At 41.6% G+C, this 21,043-nt stretch overlaps 1 protein-coding gene across 1 annotated transcript in view; it reads right to left on the bottom strand.

The window, feature by feature from the left end:
* Positions 1-383: 383 nt before the first annotated feature.
* The window catches only part of ANKFN1 (ankyrin repeat and fibronectin type III domain containing 1), a 186,596-nt gene continuing 165,936 nt past the window's right edge, over positions 384-21,043 (bottom strand). Inside the window, exons 17-18 of the mRNA XM_078156084.1 lie at positions 10,251-10,464; positions 384-1,998 (exon numbers count right to left, since the gene is read on the bottom strand). Coding sequence (XP_078012210.1) covers positions 1,199-1,998; positions 10,251-10,464 — 1,014 coding nt within the window. The 3' untranslated portion in view covers positions 384-1,198. The remainder of the gene's footprint in view (positions 1,999-10,250; positions 10,465-21,043) is intronic.

Here is a 21,043-nt window from a genome sequence, read left to right as displayed (position 1 = left end):
GTGATTTCGGCAACTATTTAAATTGCAGAGAAGGTGCCAACCTACGTTGTTAGAGGGAGTTTCCTGACCTGAGAGTTCCCTGTATCAATAGACTCACAGGTCCAGTCCCCATCCCTTAGCAAAGCTTAAAGTACAATATAAATGTTAACTACTATTACTATTATTTAGCCATCTCCCTGGGCCTTGAGATGATTTATAACCCATTTTCATGTCCAGATTTTGAGTTAGGGACTTACTGAATGATCAGAAAGGCATTTGGGAAATGAGTCCAGAGGATACATCTCAGGATGCACAGGGCCTGGAAAGCATCCTGGCCACTGCTCTGGGTTCAGATTATGGGCACATGGCACAGAAAGAAGCAAAAAGTACAGTAATCTTCCAACTAGGAAAAATGTAAGCATTCAAAATGGCTCATTTGGGCCTTACAAAACACACCTGGGTTTGAAAAGGTCAAGTTGAGCTGTCTGAGGCCATCCTATGAACTAGAACATTCAGAGAACCCCACTTTACTCTGTGCCCTGTGGACAATGCCTCAGTCTCCTTCTCCAACCCTTCTTGAGGTTCTAGTTCCTTCAATGGCTCATGGATAGTAGGGATGGGATGAGAAGCCCAATGTTTCAGTGGGAAGAGTGTTGGCTTTGGAGTCAGGTGACCTGGCTTTGCTATTTACTACCTGTAGGATCTTGGGCCTTACTGGGTCAGTTTCTTCATCCATGCAATGAGGGGTGGGGTGGGGTGGACTAGATGACCTCTAAGTTCCCATCCAGCTCTGGATCTGGGATACTATGATCTTGCCTTCTCCTCTCCTCTACTGTCTTAGCTCAATTCACCACAAGATGGAAGCCCTAGGACCTGGCCCTATAGCATATTCTTAGGCTGACAACCAGATGGCATCTAGATGTTTGAGGCTGTCCCACAGGCAAAGGTATCGTCTAACAAGCAGCAGAACCATAAATTTACACCATAGCTGGCTCTGTTCAGGTGTCTGTGGGGAACACTGCCACGTCAACCCCTAACTCTCCCTGAAACAAAAGACAGTAGCTAAATTCCACTCTAAGGACCTGGTGACCACTAACTTTTCTAACTTTTAAAATTCCTATCTTTTTTGAAAATGAACTGGGGAGATGAAGTAGGAATTGGGATTAAGATGAGAAAATGGCAATGGTGGATGGTATGAGGAAAGAAGTGGTCCAGATCCCTAAAGCATGCTACTAAATATTTCTGATACTGGAGAGGTGGTCTGGTCCCCTGGGCTGACCTCCTGGTTCTTAGGCCTTTGCGTATCACCCTGGTCTCCTGGAGGGGAGCTGAGTCCAACCCATGGCTTATCATCATTCACCAGGGCTGTGGGGTAAGGTTCCACGTAAATGCGTCGGACCATTGGTCGCATGTCCTGGTACTTCGTTTTCTTCTCTTCAGGGAGGCTTGAGGTATGGGGTAGGAGTAGACCCCGATGCCTTTCAGTGGGGATGCTGATCTGCTTTGCCTCAGTGGTCTCCTGGGACAAGTCTGCAGCCCGGGAGAGGTGCTGCTTGTAGACTCCCTCAGAAAGGGACAGAGACTGTGTTTCACTGTGGATTCGGAGCCAGCGGTGGTGACGACTGAAGTAGCCATAGTGCTGGTGTTTACTCAGCTTCTTCCTCCCCAAGAAGCTCACCGGCTGTTGGGAGCTGCCCACCATCTTATCAGGGCTCTTGGCCATGAAGCCTGAGAGTGTCAGGCTGTTGAAATACTCAGCACAGGAATGGTCGGTATCTGGCCCCAAGGTCTGGCCCTGGGTGTCCCCCCTCAAGGCCATGCAGGGCTTCATATCATGCACCTGTAAGACATCAGGGGCACTGCCACTCATGCCACTCATGGCCTGATGGGAAATGTCATGGGATGACATGTAGACCAAGTCCAATTCTCGGGGGCTAAGGGCATCACTGGAATCATAGTCACTATCCGTGGGGAGAAATACCTCAGAGCAGCCTTCTTCATCTGAACAGGGCTGGGAGTCTGGAAAGAACAGAGACTATAATTAGAAAATAAAAGTCTTTCAAATGTGAAACTCAGAAACCCATGTTCTCCATCCCTGCACTAGATTAATCAGAGGGAAGGTTATGATAAACTTTTCAGTGCTGCAGAAGGCAGGCTTCTAAAACTGACTTTGTAATCCCTTGTGCAGTCCTCTATAACAAAAATACAGTGAGAAGATCAGATGATATGAGAAATGTTTTCTTTTTGTTTTAATTTTAATTTGCATTTGTTGCTATCTTTTGTTTTCATATTGTCTTTATTTTAGAATACAGTTATCCCTTCCATATCATGACTTTACCCATTGTAGTTTCAATACATAGTGGGTCGGCATAAGAACTTAAATGGGGGTTTTGGGGGAGTGTTGTGGAAGCTGCAGAAGGCCAGCAGACGACGCAGAAAAAGTTCAGAAGCTCAGAAATGCATAAAATATTCATAGTATTGTATAATATCACCATAGTTTTAATGCCATAATAATTCAGACTTCTTCTCTGGTATGACGGGAGGGCCAAAAATTTTTATGCAGATTTTTCCAGATCATGGTGGTGCTGTGACCCCAACCCATGTAGTATGGAAGGGATAGCTGTGTATCTTTCCCTATTCTGTCCATGGAGAACCATCTCTTAAAGAATGAAAAAGAAAGAGGAAAAAAAAAAGAGTTCAGGGTAACTAACCAATCAGCACTTTAACCAAGCCTGACGGTGTAGGCCGTGCTTCACATCTATGGCCCCAGCCTCTGCAAAGAAGAGAGGGAGGCCTGCTTGTTTTCTCAACATAATCACCCATTTATGTCTCTCTCTCCCAACTAGATTGTAAGTGTTGAGGGCAGTGGTCATGTTTTATTTAACTTTGTCTATGTGCCTCACACACAGTAGGTCCTCAGTAAATACTGATTGATTTGTCCAGGTGACAGTGCCTTGAATATTACTAATAATTTAAAATATTAACTATTGCTCTTTGAAGGCAGCATGACATAACAGATGGAGGGTTGTCCTTAGAGCCATTGGGTTGGCGTAGAATGGATCAGAGGGTCAGAGCTGGAAGAGACATTGGAAGCCATCTGATAAAATCTCTTCATTTTATGGGGGAGGAATGGGGACACTAGTGGTATAGTGACTTCTACAAGGCCATATAGGACAGTGGCAGAGGCAGGTCAAAAACCCAAATCTTCTGACTCCAAAGCCGTCACCCTTTCCATTGTACCACACTGCCAGAACTAGGCCAAGAAGAACCAGAGTTCAAATGTTCTTTCTGTCATCTATCACTTGTAGGGTGGGGCAGCTTGGTCTTTGTAAATGGAAGAGCTGGGTTCAGATCCTGCCTCTAATATGCTGTGATCTTGAATAAGTGGTTTGCCCAAGGTAATACAGTCAGTAATTGTCAGAGGTGAGACTTGAAGCCAGGTTGTCCTGGTTCTTTTATACCACACTGTCTCTCCAAGAGTTATGTACTATTAAGCACTCAGTAGGACTCCTGTCTGATGAGAAGGATGAACCTTGCTACCTTCTCCCACCCCTAGAAGTGGCCTAAAGCTGATGGGTTGAAAAAGTCAATCTATCTTGCTCCCTGTGTCCTTTTCCAACAGACAGCTTCACATAGGCAATAGAGAGCTAGCCTCACAGTCAAGAAGCTAGGTGGCTTCACAGTGCACAGAGCAATGGGCCTGGAGTCAGGAGGACTCCTGTTCCTGAGTTCAAATATGGCCTCCGACTCTTATTAGCTGTGTGAACCTAAGCAAGTCACTTAACCCTCTTTGCCTCAGTTTCCTCATCTGTAAAATGAGCTGGAGAAGGAAAAGGCAAACCACTCCAGTTTTTTTGCTAAGAAAACCCCAAATGGGATCAGAAAGAGTCAGATGTGATTGAACAACAAGGACTTCTTGTTGTCAGAATTATTGTACCTCTTGGTGATGATGGAAGATACCCAAGTCCTTTGCTTCTCATTGCCCAGCTGTGAACTCTGAAGCAACAATTTAGAACTTTAAGTAGTGACTGCACAAACACTTGTTAAACATTTACTGTGTGCTAGGTAATCTGGGGATACGATAATCTATAGTAGTAGGTCCCTTTGCCTTCAGACAGCTTATTAAGGTCTGGTAGGTCCGTTGCAGTTCCAGCAGTGATTTACTACATGTGTTTGGTACTTTAGGGTTTCAATGTGCTTCCCCTGTTTTTTAAGAGATGATGAGCAGGCTGATTTAAAAAAAAAAAAACATGGAAAGACTGGCATGAAATAACTAAGAGTGAAATGAGTAAAACCAAGAGAATGTTGTATACAATAACAGCAATATTGTTCAAAAAATAACTGTGAACAACTAAGCTATTCTGAGTATTATAAATATTCCAATCACCTACAAAGGACCTAATGAAGGAAGATGCTGTCCACTTCCAGAGAAAGAACTGATCAGTAGAAATGGTTTGTTTTTACCTCTCTCTCCCCCACCCTCTCCCTCTCTCCCTCTCTTTGTCTCTCTCTTTCTCTGTCTCTGTGAAATGGTGACCTTCTCTAGTGTGGGGTGGAGAGACAGAGAGAGTTCAGAACTTCAAATGGAACAAAAAATAAAAATTAAATAAATAAAATTAAAAATTATATTAAAAAAACTAAAAAAAAATCAAAGTACTTTCCCACACATGACTTCACTTGATCTCCATGGTTGGTATTATTATTGCTATTTTACAGGTGCATAAACTGAGTCTCAGAGAAGTCTTCACACTTTTATAAATATTACGTTGGGGGGAACATCCTTAGTTATGATCTTTATTAATTTATGTAATAAATAGATCATAGCTTTAGAGCTGGAAGTCAAGTCAACAAACATTTATTAAGTTCACTATGGGTAAGGCGTTGTGCTGAGCACTGGAGGTAAAAAGAAAGGCAAAAATAGTCATCTCTTTCAAAGAACTGACCATCTAATAGATACTAGAAGGAACCTTAGTGGCCACCCGGCTCATTTTACAGAAGTAGGAAACTGAGTTTCAGAGAGGTTAAGTGATCACACAGCTAGTAAGAGGGGGGATCTAAGAGGGGATTTGAGCCTGGGTCTTCCTAACTCCTGGTCTGGTGCCCTACCTACTATGCTACACTGCCTCTCATTTTGCAGAACAGAAATAAGGGCTGGAGAGATTATGCAACGATCCTGCTCAGAGTCACACACCAAGTCAGTGGCAGAAAATGGACAAGAAACCCCTTGACACTTAGCCTGGAGCGCTTTCTGTGAAGTGACCCAGCTCTGCCCGGGGTGGTGGAGCCTGCCCTGACACCCAGAACTCAAGAGCCTAGATTTTCTTTTCCATTGAATGATGGCTATACTCCAGTGTTGGAGATGGGTATTGTTTTCTTCAACAGAGCTGGGATTTCATCGGTGTAGTTCGCAAAACTCTCTCTACCGATACAGAACTGCAACCATTTTTGCCATTTTTGGTCTTAGAGAGCTGACTTGTCCAAGATCACACAGCCTCTATGTGTTGGAGGAGGGACTTGAATAACTATAGCTAACATTTATATGGCACTTATGTGCCAGGCACTGTGTTAAACCTGTCCTTTGCCTCCCCCTCCCCCTGCTCTACTAGCAGCCACAGCTACTGAGGAACCAGAAAAGAAAGTTATCATCAGCAAAGTTCTTGGCACGGTGAAGTGGCTCAGTGTCCTGGTTTCTAATCAGTGGAAATAACATGAAAGAAGATGCATTCCCACCTGCTTTGCCATCACACCCTAAGGACCATGGGGCTTTTCCATCTGATGTCCTGATGAAACCTCTTAGATGTATTGTCTCCCTCCGGTAGAATATCAGCTCCTTGAGAACAAGGGTTGTCTTTCTTTATTATTTGTAACTCCAGCACTCAGTATAGTGCTTGACACATAATAAGGATTCATACATACTTTCATTCATTCATTTACTATACTAAGGACCTTCCAAAAGGAAATTTCTGGAAAGCAGACCAATAGACTGCATTGAAACAGAACCTAGGTTGTGCAGTGCAAGCCTGAGTGCTTGCTGTTAATGCTATTGAGACGTTTCAGTTCGGTCTGACTCTTCATAACCCTGTTTTGGGTTTTCTTGGCAAAGATACTGGAATGGTTTGCCATTTCCTTCTCCAGCTCATTTTATAGATGAGGAACTGAGGCAAACAAGGTTAAATGACTTGCCAAGGGTCACACAGCTAGTAGCTCATGAAGGTGAATCTTCCTGATTCCAGGCCCAGGGCTCTCTCCACTTGCCACCTGGCTTGCCATCAATGGCAGAGCTGAATGATGTTTTCCTCTTGTATAAGTTGATAATGAAACCCTATGCGAATTAAAAGCGCCTCCTGGCTTGGGTGGTCATTTTTGTTGGAGGACTTAGTAAAGGTCGTCTCTGAAGAAGGTTGACCATGTCCTCATGAAGCCTGTCCACTAGGTGGAGGTTCTAGGATTTAGGTCATTGTTGATCCTTCCTTTGTGGGAAAGATTGCAAAGTACAAGATATATTGAAAAGTAAACACAAGGTATTGAAAAGCATTAGGGCATAATGGCTAGAGTGATGGACTTGGCAGTCAGGAAGACAAACCTGGATTTTAATCTGGCCTCAGACAATTCCCAGACTAGTTCGTGACCCTGGGCAAGTCAATGTCTCAGCTCAGTGTCCTCATCAGTAAAATGGGGACAATGGTAGGTGCTATTGCACCTACTTTGGATAGCTGTGACCATCATACTAGAAAATATGTACACATGTTATATATGTATGTGTATATATCACTTTGAAGATCTTAAAGTACTAAGTAAATGCTACCTCCTACACGAAAGCTTCCTGATCACTTTTTCCCACTCCCCCATCTGCTAGTGCCTTCTCTGGAAATATCCCAGCATTTCCTTTTCATTTAATTATATGTGCAACTCCCCTCCAATAGAATGCATGCTCCTTGAGGGCTGGGTTCCATGTTTGCCCTTTTTTTTTTTTATTATTCAGCACAGTACCTGGCACATAGTGGTTACTTAATAAAGGCTTGTTGATTGATTAAATGGAGGGATGGTGATTGCTTACTCTTTAAATTTAATAATAAGATCTGAATGTAATTGACTGGATTATTCAGCCAGCATCACAGTTTGGTGCTTTTTCTGAGAGGAGGACAAAGGGACTACATTTGCACAGCGAAACAAGGATCTTTCTCATGCTACATCCTGTCCCCAAATTAGTATGCCAGCATCCACTCTGGCTAAGAGAAGAGCAAAAACCTGGTAGGTCCTGTCATCAGAGAGGGTGGGATATAAGAATATGCATCCTTAAATGAACAATAGAATTTGGAACTGAAAGGGAACTTAGAGATCATCTAGTCTAGTTCTCTCATTTGACGGATAGAGAAACTGAGGTCCAGAAAGCCTGGCCCAAGGCCACACAGTGAATTAAAGGAAGAACTGGAACAAGATCCCTGTCTCTTGACTTTTCATTCCAATGTTCTATGCTGTCTATTATAATTATGAGAATTGTGGAAAAATTCAGGTAATCTCTTCCCTACACACCTATTATTTCATTCCTTAGCTTTAAACATTTGGCTCAGATATACATGTCTATGTCTCTGTCTATGCCTATGTCTGTGTCTGTGTCTATGTCTGTGTCTGTGTCTATATCTATGTCTATGTCTATGTCTGTGTCTATGTGTATGTGTATGTGTATGTGTCTGTGTATGTGTATGTGTATGTGTATGTGTATGTCTATGTCTATGTTTATGTCTAGGTCTGTGTCTGTGGCTGTGCCTAAGTTTAGGTCTATATCTGTGTCTATGTCTATGTCTGTGTCTGTGTCTGTGCCTAGGTTTAGGTCTATGTCTCTGTCTGTGTCTGTGTCTGTGTCTGTGTCTGTGTCTATATCTATGTCTGTGTCTATGTCTATGTCTATGTTTATGTCTAGGTCTGTGTCTGTGTCTGTGTCTGTGTCTATGTCTGTGTCTATGTCTATGTCTATGTCTATGTCTGTGTCTATGTCTATGTCTATGTCTGTCTGTGTCTGTGTCTGTGCCTAGGTTTAGGTCTATGTCTATGTCTATGTCTGTGTCTGTGTCTGTGTCTGTGTCTGTGTCTGTGTCTGTGTCTATGTCTATGTCTATGTCTATGTCTATGTCTACGTTTGTGTCTATGTCTATGTCTATGTCTATGTTTATGTCTAGGTCTGTGTCTGTGTCTGTGTCTATGTCTGTATCTAGGTTTAGGTCTATGTCTGTGTCTATGTCTGTGTCTGTGCCTAGGTTTAGGTCTATGTCTATGTCTGTGCCTGTGTCTGTGTCTGTGTCTGTGTCTGTGTCTGTGTCTATGTCTATGTCTATGTCTATGTCTATGTCTATGTCTATGTCTATGTCTATGTCTATGTCTTTGTCTACGTCTACGTCTATGTCTATGTCTATGTCTATGTCTATGTCTATGTCTATGTCTATGTCTGTGTCTGTGTCTATGTCTTTGTCTATGTCTATGTCTATGTCTATGTCTATGTCTGTACCTAGGTTTAGTTCTATGTCTGTGTCTGTGTCTGCGTCTATGTCTATGTCTATGTCTATGTCTATGTCTATGTCTATGTCTATGTCTATGTCTATGTCTATGTCTATGTCTATGTCTATGTCTATGTCTATGTCTATGTCTATGTCTATGTTTATGTCTAGGTCTGTGTCTGTGTCTGTGTCTATGTCTGTATCTAGGTTTAAGTCTATGTCTGTGTCTGTGTCTATATCTGTGTCTGTGTCTGTGTCTGTGTCTATGTCTATGTCTGTGTCTGTGTCTGTGTCTATGTCTGTGTCTGTTTCTGTGTTTAGGTTTAGGTCTATGTCTATGCCTATATCTAGGTTTAGATCTAGGTCCAAGTCTTGTCTCAATCTCAGTTGATGTTGATAATAATATCTATGTATATATAATGTACACACATATGATACAATGCACCATGTATGTGATATAAATGTATGTGATGTGTATGTATATGTCCATGCACATGTAGATGTGTATTATATAAGTTGGTATGTTTGCACACATTTATATACATACACATATGTATATATGCATAGGTCTATGTGCCTGTGTAGATATTAAGAAGCTATGTATACACACAATGTATATATACCTGTGTATATATTGTGCAAGTATATATCTATATCTATACATTTGATTCAATCTTCAAAGAGTATGTGAAAAAATCAAAGTTTTTTGTAAGTCCAATCCTAGATAGACCAGAATCCTACTTTCCCAAGGACCTGATTTCAGAGCTAACATGAGGGTGGTTTCTGATGGGTCTTCCACTGTTGTATACAGTCATTGTAAAGAGCTTCCTACTCCTTCTCCTTAACCTTTAAGAAAATCTCCTTGTCGTTAGCATTAGTTCTGATGAAAAGCTGAACTGACCTGGCTAAGGATAAGCACCTCAAGCACACCTCACTTCACCAGGATCCTGAGAGCAGGAACTGGTACATTTCCATCTCTCTGTCCTCAGAGCCTAGTACAGTGCCTAGAACATAGGAAACACTTGAAAGATTGTTGAATGGACTTGACTGTAACTTTAAATCAATCCAGTTCAAATTAATAGGTATTGATTCAGTATCTACTAAATATGAGATACTTTCATTAGGTGCTAATCATACAAAGACAAAAGGAAAAACAGTTTCTGCTCTCAGAGTACTTACAATCTATCCTATTGGGGGATATAACAGATAAGCAGATAAGTACATACCTTATGATTTGAAGAAGAGGGAGAGACGACTAAATAGCTGGGAGACCAGGAAAGGCTGTCTCTATCTATTGGGTCAAAGAGCTAATGTAAACAAATCCTTAAAACAAGCGAGAAAAATTCTCTCCTTTGAACAAATTTTGTGGTGAATTTGCTGGGTGCCCTCGGGCAAATCATTTCATCTCCCCAGGCCTATTTCTTCCTCTCTAAAATGAGGGGTTTGGAGTAGATGGAATCTAAGGCTCTTTCCAAGTCTAGTGGTCTATGATTCTAAGCAGCAGATGGATTTGTACCCCTCTAGTATGGGAATGCTTTGGAAAGCCTCAGGCCAACTCCCTTACTGGAGAAGGGACAATACATACTTGCCAAGGACCCTAAATTTGTTCTGTGCACAGTAGGACTTTCATGGTTTTAGTTTATACTAGGTACTTTTGGGACATCTGTTTCATAGCAAGTGCCACAAAAACTTTGCACCCAGTTGCCCAAGACAGGAGAATTTTGGGCCAAGGCTAAGGAAGTTAGAAAAAATGTACAGATTGAAGTTGCTGTTTCTTACCACTTACTGCCTTTCTCCTCTGGGTCTCTGGGGATGGGGATGGGGATGGAAGACAGTCTATAGGTGAAGATGTTGAATTGACCTTCTTTTCATTCTGCTCATTGGAGGAGTCGATCAGTTTCATGATGGGCAAGCAGGTCCCTGGCTGTTTGTACCTTGCATACTGGAGTGCATCTGTGATCCATCTCATTTCACGCCAAATTTCATCTATTTGCTTTGGAACAGAATCATAGAAGACAGTGAGTTATCAAATGCATTCCAGAAAGCTATGTTTTTATCTTTAATTTCAAAACTGTGAATTTCCCAAAGTATTGGTTTTGAATTCGTGTTAAATATACAGAGAACCAGTTAGCTAAGGAAGAAAGTTACACTTATTTCTGACCTTTTAGCAATTGAAAGATCTAGGTTACTGTCTTTGCCTTTCTGATGACTAGTTTTGTCCTTTAACAAGTCACCTCAACCTCTCTGGGCCTCAGTTTCCTCATTTCTTTTTTTTTAATTTCTTTTTTAATTTTTTTTTTTATTTTTAGGCAATTGGGGCTAAGTGACTTGCCCGAGGTCACACAGCTAGTAAGTGTCAAGTGTTTGGTCTGAGACCGGATTTGAACTCAGGTCCTTCTGATTTCAGGGCCAGTGCTCTCTCCACTGCGCCACCTAGCTGCCCCTCCTCATTTCTTAAAGGATGAAATTTAACCAGAGTATCACCAAGGTTCTTCCTAGTTCCTTATGAAGTCCTTGAGAGCAGGCACTCTTTTGTACCTTTCTCTGTATCCTCAGTGCTTTGTATGATGTCTGGCATGTGATAGGCACTTAATAAATGTTTGTTGACTTGACTTGATGATTTTTTATTCTATGGATCTAAATCTTGCATTTAAAGCAGTTGGTTATATTGGGTTTTCTGAGAGCCAAGACGTCAGTGATGCTAGATTGATGTCCCTTTATTTCCAGTTTATGCCTGCGTGCTGATGGGTATCAGAGTGAGAGAAATATCATATGATCACAGGTTTGGGGTTGCAAGTGAATTTAGCAATTATCTAGTCCAGGGTTCCTTAACCTTTTTGTGTCATAGGCCCTCTTTGGTGCTCTGCCGAAACCTATGCATGCCCTTTCAGAATAATGCATAAAAAATATAGGATCACAAAGGAAGTCAGTAATACTGAAATTCAATTAACAAATCATTCTTTTAAAAGTTCATGGGCCATTTTAAAGATGAGAAAACTGAAGCCCAAGGAGGTTCAAGATCTCACAAGGCATCAACATAAGAGAAGGGGTTCCTTCGGGACTTCTGATTCCAGATCCAGCTCTCAGGGCTTGAAGGTAAGGAAATATGAAATGTTACATTTTAGTTTCAAAATCCCCTCCCTCAAAAGCACACTCTTCTCCATGTCTACCCTTAACAAATACTCAGACCATTGGAAGCAGTGTGGTAAAAAGAACCCCAGATTTGCAGCTAGGTGATCAAGTCTGAATCCCATATACATATACTACATATGTGACCCTGGGCAAATCACTTAACCTCTCTATGACTCAGTTTCTTTACCTGTTAAATGAGTGACATGGACTAGACGCTCTCTAATTCACCAATAAATGTATCATTCTATGACCCACAGACATAAAGATTTTCCTCTACCGCTCTAAGGAAACATGAAACTATGCAGTTGTAGAGACTAGTTGATCAGGTACAAAGGGAAATCAGAGAATTAGCAACTACAGTTGGAGTTTGTGTTTCATAAAGTAGAAACAGGAAGCCAAGAGAACCTGGTGTCTTGCTCACTTCCTCCTTCCACCTCCTAAGTAGAATGGAAGCTCTTTGAGGGCAGGGACTTTTTCATTTATATCTTTGTACTTCTGGCAGCTAACACAATTCCTTGTATGTAGCATGTGCTTAATAACTGTATTGATTAAATACTTGTTAAAGTGAACATTCCTATCTTTGATATCTAGTCCATGATTTTCTGGCAGAGCTGCTGCATCCTCTGGTTTGCTAACATTGCAATTCCTCTCGGTTGGGTAGGTCTGTCCTCAGGGCTGGGTATGGAGGTCTTGGATCAGGAAATAGCAATCTTTCTTCTTGGGGGAGAGATGATACTAATCTTTCAGCTGCAGGAACTTCAAAGAGGTAGGTACAGCAAAGTAGGCCTACAGGGTTGAGGAACCTGTGGCCTTGAGGCCACATGTAGCCTTCTAAGTCCTCAAGGGTGGCCCTTTGACTGAACTCAAACTTCACAGAACAAGTCTCCTTAATAAAAAAAAAAATTGTTCTGCAAAACTTAGACTCAGTCAAAAGGCTTCACCCAAGGACCTAAAAGGCCACAGGTGGCCTCAAGGATGCAGGTTCCCCACCCCCAGCCTAGGGAGTTCACCAAGGGATTCACGGTAGGCCTCGGTGGGCTTTAACTTGTCTTCTCCGTAAAATGGGAGGTATGCGATACATAAGAGGTACTTAAATTTTTTTGGGGGAGGGGGTGTAAAGCCTATAGATGCTTTCTCAGAAGAATATTTTTATATGCATGAAATAAAACACATAGGATTGTGAAGTAAACCAATGATATTGAAATCAATCTATCTAAAAACCGAGTTCACGGACTCCAGACCCAATGATGTCAAAGACCTTTCTCAGCTAGACATTTGTGTTCCTAAGGTTGACTTTAATGTGACTTAGCTAAGTAGTTTTAAAAGACTCCCAATTTTCACCCATTTTGCCTTCTACTGTTGATCTAAAGGTAACTGACAACATAATCCTTTCTGGTCTTAAAGATCCAAATTCAACTGCTAAAGACTTGCTGACACATTAAAAAAAACAACAACTGAAAAAACTCAACCTGTAAGCTTCATGGATCTGTTTGTTACAATGCTCAGTACCCATTTCTTTTCACCCTGCCTTAAAAAAAAATCAGTTTTCAACTCATAAATTAATGCCCTCCCCCCACATTCCCACCACTGTACACAGGCAAGATATTATTTTTATTAAAACATAAGGGTGATCAGCTTTCTCACAACCTGGTTACAAGGTGCCCGTGGGGATGATAGATTGGTCATATTAAATGAGCTGGGTTTCTAATACAGCTTAAGAGCATTTGAAGCATTACAGTATATAAATTATATCCTAATTGCCATTTCAGCTTCAGTAGCTCCAGAATATGCCAAGCTGGAGGCCTTGACAATTTCTGCTCTGGGTGGGCTGTTTGGAGAGTCCGCAGACCTTATCTGTGATTTTCTACACTACCCCTGTTCCCCTCCTTTCTGGCTGTGCCTGCTGGCTTCTCTTCATAACCTTATTTACATAGACTCCTTTGCTCTTTACAATGTTTGGTTTGTGTAGTGACTTCAACACTGTCTTAGATCTGGAATCATACAAATGCTTTCGTGGCTTGTGGTCACCTCTGAAGGTTGCAGTATGCGGTGGGCTGAGGCGTGTGCACCAATAGGTGAGTGGCTACAGCTGGTTTTCATTTGGAGAGGGGAAAAAAAAAATGCAGGTGAAGGAGAGGCCTGATCAAAATAATCCTAACCCAATACCCAAAATTTCTTTCTGGGGGGAAAAAAGAGAGATTTGGGGTTGAAATGACACCACACCAGCAGGAGTGGGAGGACTCCCTGGAGCCTGGGGAATCTGGGAGAGAGTCTGAGTTCTCTCTGGCCAGAAAGGATGGGTTTTGAACCCTTTTAGGCACTGGCTTCTTTCCAAGGCATTTATATTCTTTCATCCTGGCTGACTGGAGGAAGGGTACCCTGGTGTGGATATGGAGTGGAATAGGGTGGGGATGTTTCAAATTCCCTGCAAGGAGAAGGAAACAGGTTGGAGCTCAGATGAATTCCCAACCTGTTCTGCCTTCTTACAGCTGCCTAGGTTGATTGGCTTGACTGTAAGAAGAGTGGAGGGATAGAAAGAAACATGTAGTAGGGGAGCTAAGGTGGGAGTGGGGGAAAGACAGGTGTAAGGCACACTAGAAATCAGAAACAGAGCCAGAATGCTCATTTGGGACCTAGACAAACAGAAGAAGCTTCATCAGAATAAAGAAACTTATTGCTCTGTGGAGTAGTGGATAGAGAGTTGGACATGGACATGGAATCAGGTAGACCTGAGTTTAAATCTTGCCTCAGATATTTGTTGGCTTTTCAATTTTGGGTAATTCACCTAACCTCTCTTAACCTCAGTTTCTTCATCTATAAAATGGAGACAATGATAGCATTTATCTCCTAGGCTCATCACAAGCAAATGAGAGAATCTGTGTAAAGTCCTCGGCATAACTTAGAGTGTTATATGCAGTTAGATATCATTATGAGTTATGGGTAGAATGGCTTATGTAAAATGGGATCAGAGTCTAGAACAGTCAATGAGGCACTGCCCTAAACATATTTAGAGCAATTTTGGAAGAATGGGGAAAAAAAGAGGGGGAAGAGACTTTAAACTCCTTTCTGTTAATTCAACTTGACAAATGTTACTCCTCTAGGGGAGGGGGATGTTACATAATATGTGTCCAGAAAAGTAAAAAAAAAATTATTTCAGAAGGGGGATAGCACTAATGATGGGAGATTAATAGGAGGTGGCATTCAAGTTAGTCCCTGAAGGAAGCTAGGAATTCTAAAACTTACAGGTGAGGAGGGAGTTTATACTATTCATGGAGGACAGCCCATGCAAAGACATGGAAGCTAGAGATGGGGAATACCAAGCAGGCTAATTTGTTGGAATGTAGAGTGTGTGAAAGAGACTAATTGAAATAAGCCTGGGAAGGTATACTGAAGTCAGGTTGTGTGAGGTCTTAGTTAAACAGAGGATTTTTATATTTTAACATAGAGGTAATAGGGAACTACTGAAGATTCTTGAGGAAGGGAGTGACATGATCAGATTTGTACTCTAGGAAGATTATTTTGCCTCCAGTGTGGAGGATGGCTTAGAGGGGGAAGAGATTGGAAGCAGTAAGACCCATTAGTAGTCTATTGTAGCAAGACTGGTCAGAGAAGATGATATGAACTACGGTAGCTGTGTCACTGGAGATGGACACATTCAGATGCTTGTGAGAAATGCTGTAGAAGAAGATTTGATAAGACTTGACAACTCTTTAGATAATAGGAGTTGAAGAGGGTGAAGTGTTAGGAAGCGTTCCAATGTTGTGAATGTGGGTGACTTAAAGGATTACCGAGAAAAGGAAGTTGGGAGGAAGGGGAACTCTTCCTTCAAGGGGAAGGATGATGAGTTTCATTTTGGGCATGTTGGGTTTAAACAGGACATTTAGGTGGTGATGTCTAGCAGGTAGTAAATTGGAATTAAAGCCCAGCAGAGAGATGAGGGCTGAATATGTAGGGAGTCATCCCCCTAGAAATGTTAACTCAATCCATGGAACTACTGAGATGATCTACCCCAAGGGTAGGGGGAAATGAGAGGACCCAGCACGGAACCTTTAGATATCACCTATTTTAAGGGACAGGATAAGGGTGAAGATCCTGCAAAGCAGCCTGAGGAGGACTGGTCACACATGGAGGAGGAGGATCAGTAGAGAAATATTAGGAAAGCTGTGAAGAAGAGTGTCTAAAAAAGGAAGTGGTTGACTGTGTCAAAGGCAGAAAAAAGGTCAAGAAGAATAAGTTCTGGGAAAGTACAAGTGGCTTTTTTTCTTCTGAGATGTTAACTGTGAAAGGAAAAGAGAGATGAAACAGTAACCTGAAGAGATCACAAGGCCAAGCATAAGTTTTTAAGAGTGGAAGAGATTTGGAGGGAGGGAGAGAGAGAGAGGAGGGAGGGAGAGAGAGAGAGAGAGAGAGAGAGAGAGAGAGAGAGAGAGAGAGAGAGAGAGAGAGAGAGAGAGAGAGAGAGAAGGGGGGAAAGAGAGAGAGGAAAAGAAGAGAAAAGAGAGAGAGAGGAAAAGAAGAAGAAAAGAGAAGAGAGATAAAGAGAGAAGAAAAGGAGAGAGAGAGAGAGAGAGAGAGAGAAGAAGAAGAAGAAGAAGAAGAAGAAGAAGAAGAAGAAGAAGAAGAAGAAGAAGAATTAGGAAGAGGAGGAGGAGGAGAAGAAGAAGAGGAGGAGCAGGAGGAGAAAGGAGGAGATAGGAGGGGAAAGGGAGAGAGACAGAGACAGAGACAGAAAGAGATAGAGAGACACAGAGATAGAGGTGATCAAAGGGGCAAATTGTTAGAGGAGATAGAAGGGAATGACAGCAAAGAGCTAAAGAAAAGTGTTGGCCTTGACAAAGAATAGGGCCATCTCTTGGTCAGACTGTAGCAAACAAAGAGAGAACAAGGAATGATTTGACAAAGGATGTTTATTTTGGAAAGACTTGTTCAAAGTGTACTTTCATTTCTGTTTCAGGAAGTCTGGTATGTCCCACTGCTACAACTCTACAACATTGCCTCATATAGTTGGGCATAAAATTGTGGACCAGATGTGGAGCCCAAATGGCAGAGTAAAAGCAGTGACTTGCTTGAGCTCTCCCCCAAACTCCTCCAAATACCTGTAAAAAATGGCTCTAAACAAATTCTAGAGCAGCAGAACCCACAAAAAGACAGAGTGAAACAAATTTCCAGCCCAAGACAAACTGGATGGTTGATTGGAAAGGTCTGTTGTGCTGGGCTGGGAAAAGATCAGCATGAGTGCTCAGGCAAAGACCAGGCCTCAGCAAACCTGGATCAGGCCTCAGGGGACTGAATCACAAACAGCGGTGGCAGTTTTCAGACTTCTCAATCCACAAACGCCAAAGACAACTAAGAAGGTTGGTAGGAAAAGTCTGTGACCATGGTGAGAGAGCCCTAGTCCAGGCACAGCCCCAGGGTGGTGGCTGCTTCAGGACCTCTCGGCCCACAGACTGAGGGGGAATCAAGTGGTTGATTAGAAGGAGATTGCAAGGATCTCTTTGCTGGTGCTGAGGCAGGATTCTCTTGCTTTGCCCATGTTTGGATCTAGGTCACAGTTCTGGGAGATGGGTCCTGGGGCAAGGAGGAGCCTTAGCATGGTGGAGCTTGTAGTGGTGGTAGAGAGACAATCCTCCTCACAGTTCCAAGGCAGAAAAGAGCACATGTGGTCACTCATAGACCAGGGCACAGGTCAGAAAAGGAGTAAACACCTCGCCCTTGATCATACCACCCTGGAAGAACTGAAAATTTATAGGTCCCTAGAAGTATCTCTGAAAACAGCTGCACAAAACCCCTGAAGCTTGGGACAGTACATTCTCCACATTGGAAGCAGACCCCTACTTTAATAAAGAGTTTAAAACTCAAGTAATTGGCTGGGAAAATGAGCAAACAGTGCAAAAAAAAGTCAGACCATAGAATCTTTCTTTGTTAACAAAGATGATCAAAACATGACCAGAAGAAGACAACAAAGTCAAAGCTCCTACATCCAAAGCCTCCAAGAAAAATATGAATTGGTCCCAGGCTATGGAAGACCTCAAAAAGGATTTTGAGAAGCAAGTAAGAGAAGTAGAGGAAAAACTGGGAAGAGAAATGAGAATGATGAAAGAAAATAATGAAAAACAAGTCAACAGCTTGCTAAAGGAGACCCAAAAACATACAGAAGAAAACAACACCTTAAAAAATAGCCTTACCTAAATAGCAAAAGAAGTCCAAAAAGCCAATGAGGGGAAGAATGCCTTAACAAGCAGAATTGGCCAAATGGAAAAGGAAGTCCAAAGGCTCACTGAAGAAAATACTTCCTTTACAAATTAGAATGGAGCAAATGCTAGTGACTTTATGAGAAATCAAGACATTGTAAAAAAGACCATAAGAATGAAAAAATAAAAGACAATGTGAAATATCTCATTGGAAAAACAGCTGACCTGGAAAATAGATCTAGGAGAGATAAATTTAAAATTATTGGACTATCTGAAAGCCATGATCAAAAAAAGAGCCTAGAAGGGGCAGCTAGGTGGCACAGTGGATAGAGCACTGGCCCTGAAGTCAGGAAGGCCTGAGTTCAAATCCTGTCTTAGACCAAACACTTGACATTCATTAGCTGTGTGACCCTGGGCAAGTCACTTAACCCCTAAAAAAAATTTTTTTTTTAAAAAGAGCCTAGACATCATCATTCAAGAAATTATCAAGGAAAACTGCCCTGATATTTTAGAACCAGAGGGCAAAATGGAAATTGAAAGAATCCACCGATCTCCTCCTGAAAGAGATCCCCAAAGGAAAACTCCTAGGAATATTGTAGCCAAATTCCAGAGTTCCCAGGTCAAGGAGAAAATGTTACAAGTTGCCAGAAAGAAACAATTCAAGTATCATGGAAACACAATCAGAATAACTCAAGATTTAGCAGCTTCTACATTAAAGGACCACAGGGCATGGAATATAATATTCCAGAGGGCAAAGGAGATAGGATTATGACCGAGAATCACCTACCCAGCAAAACTGAATATAATCTTTCAGTGGAAAAAATGGTCATTCAGTGAAATAGAGTACTTTCAAGCATTCTTGATGAAAAGAACAGAGCTGAATAGAAAATCTGACTTTCAAATACAAGACTCAAGTGGAACATGAAGAGGTAAAGAGGAAAAAGAAATCATAAGAGACTTATTAAGATTGAACTGTTTACATTCCTGCATAGAAAGATGATATTTATAACTCATGTATGTATAGATAGATGATAGATAGATAGACAGACAGAGAGCACAGGGTGAGTTGAAGATGAAGTTTTTCACAACATGACTACTATGGAAATGTTTTGCATGACTACACATGTATAACCTGTATCGAGTTGCTTGCATTCTCAATGAGGGTGGGTGGGAGGGAGGAAGGGAGAAAATTTGGAATCTAGAGTTTTAAAAACAAATGTTAAAAATTGTTTTCACATGCAACTGGGAAATAAAATATGCAGGCAATGGGGTATAGAAATTTATCCTGCCCTACAGGAAAACAGAAGGGGAAGAGGATAAAAGAAGGGAGGGTATGATAGAAGGGAGGACAGATTAGGAGAAGGGGTTTCCAGAATGCATGCCATCTTGGGGTGGGGGGAGGGATGAGATGGGGAGAAAATTTGGAAATCAAAATCTTGCGGAAGTAAATGTTGAAAACTAAAAATAAATAAATTAATAAAATTGGAAGAAAAACAATTGTGGACCAGCCCACTGTAGTCTCCTCTTGGTGCATAATTCTCCTATTCCTTTTTCAAATAATCATCTTTCCCTTTCACAGTATAAACCCAGGGAGTAAAAGAATTCTTATCTTTCTTTCTCTCTCTCTCTCTTTCTTTCTCTTTCCTTCCTTCCTTCCTTCCTTCCTTCCTCCTCCCTCCCTCCCTCCCTCCCCTTCCCTCCCTCTCTTCCTCCTTCCTTCCTTCCTTCCTTCCTTCCTTCCTTCCTTCCTTCCTTCCTTCCTTCCTTCCTTCCTTCCTTTCTTTCTTTCTTTCTTTCTTTCTTTCTTTCTTTCTTTCTTTCTTTCTTTCTTTCTTTCTTTCTTTCTTTCTTTCTTCCTTCCTGTCTTTCTTTCTTTCTTCCTTCCTTCCTTCCTTCCTTCCTTCCTTCCTTCCTTCCTTTCTTTTTTTCCTTCCTTCTTTTCTATCCTCCACTCATCTGGGATATTCCAGTTCGATGGCAAGAAGGTGAGTAAAGCTGGGGCATGCAAGAGAGTAGGTCAGAAAGAACTCTTTTTGAGGATGTAAAAGAATTGCCAACTCACCATTTCTTATTCAGACTTCTTCTATTGTTCCCTAACTGGTATCTCCACAAATCCCCATGCCCAATATTTATAAAACCTTTTCATTTGTACAATATTTTCAATTAGAAGTTTTTTCATGTTATTGTTTTTTTCTGATTTTGTAAAAAAAAATAATATTCCCATTTTATAAACTGAGTAAGGGAGGCAGTTAGGTGGTACAGTGGATAGAATGCTGGGCACTGCAGTCAGGAAGTTCTAAGTTGAAATCCAGCCTTGGACAGTTACTAGCTGTGTCATTTTGGGCAAGTTATTTAGCTTCTGTATGCCTCAATTCCCTGAACTGTAAAATGGAGATAATAATAGCACCCACCTCCCAGGGTTGTTGTGAGGATAAAATTAGATGATATTTGTAAGGAGAAGGAAATAAGCACTTATATAGCACCTACTATGTGGAAGGCACTGTGCTAAACATTTTGCAAATATTATTTCATTTGATCTTTACAAAAGCCCTGAGAGGTAGGTACTGTCATTAACCCTATTTTATAGTTCAGGAAACTGAGGCATACAGAGGTTAAGTGATTTGCCCATGGTCATACAGCTAGTAAGGTCTGATACTGGATTTGAACTCAGGTCTTCCCTGACTCCAGGCCCAGTACTTCATCTACTACACCACCTAACTGCCTCTGATAGAGACTTAGAATAGTGCCAGGTTCAGAGTAGGCACTTAATAAATGCTTTTCCCCTTCCTTCATAAATAACTTGTCTGCAGGACTTAATGGCAGAGTGGGGATTAGAAAGCAGATGTTTTGGTCCTGAGCTTAGTGATCCTTCCATGAAGTCCTGTTGCCTGTGCACCGCTTGTATTTTATCATATGACACTGACTTTTAGGTCAGCAAGAACCGAGTGTCAGAACTATGGAAATTCCCTGGTTCTTTGGCCAAAGAGCAGATTTCCCGTCTAATGCTGACACTGTGCTAGGGTCCACAATCCTTGAAAAGGCCAGATCTCCCTAAAAGAAAACCAGGATCTGGAATACCTCTCCCCAAACTGGCTGAGTTAACACAAGCTGCCATGATCTCATTGTTGCTATTTCTCTTTCTTTTTTTTCCTGAGGTCAACTTCTCAAGTGGTTAATTATCACCCGTTCTCTTTTTCTTCTTCTTTTTTTTTTTTGAAAGCTGCCAATGAAAAATAAATTCTGTTCCAC

The sequence above is a fragment of the Phascolarctos cinereus genome, unplaced genomic scaffold (assembly GCF_003287225.1).
Source record: "Phascolarctos cinereus isolate Bilbo 61053 unplaced genomic scaffold, phaCin_HiC Scaffold_5;HRSCAF=322, whole genome shotgun sequence".
Lineage (NCBI taxonomy): Eukaryota > Metazoa > Chordata > Mammalia > Diprotodontia > Phascolarctidae > Phascolarctos > Phascolarctos cinereus.
The sequence above is the reverse complement of the archived record's forward strand: the minus strand, read 5'-3'. Positions and strand labels throughout refer to the sequence as shown.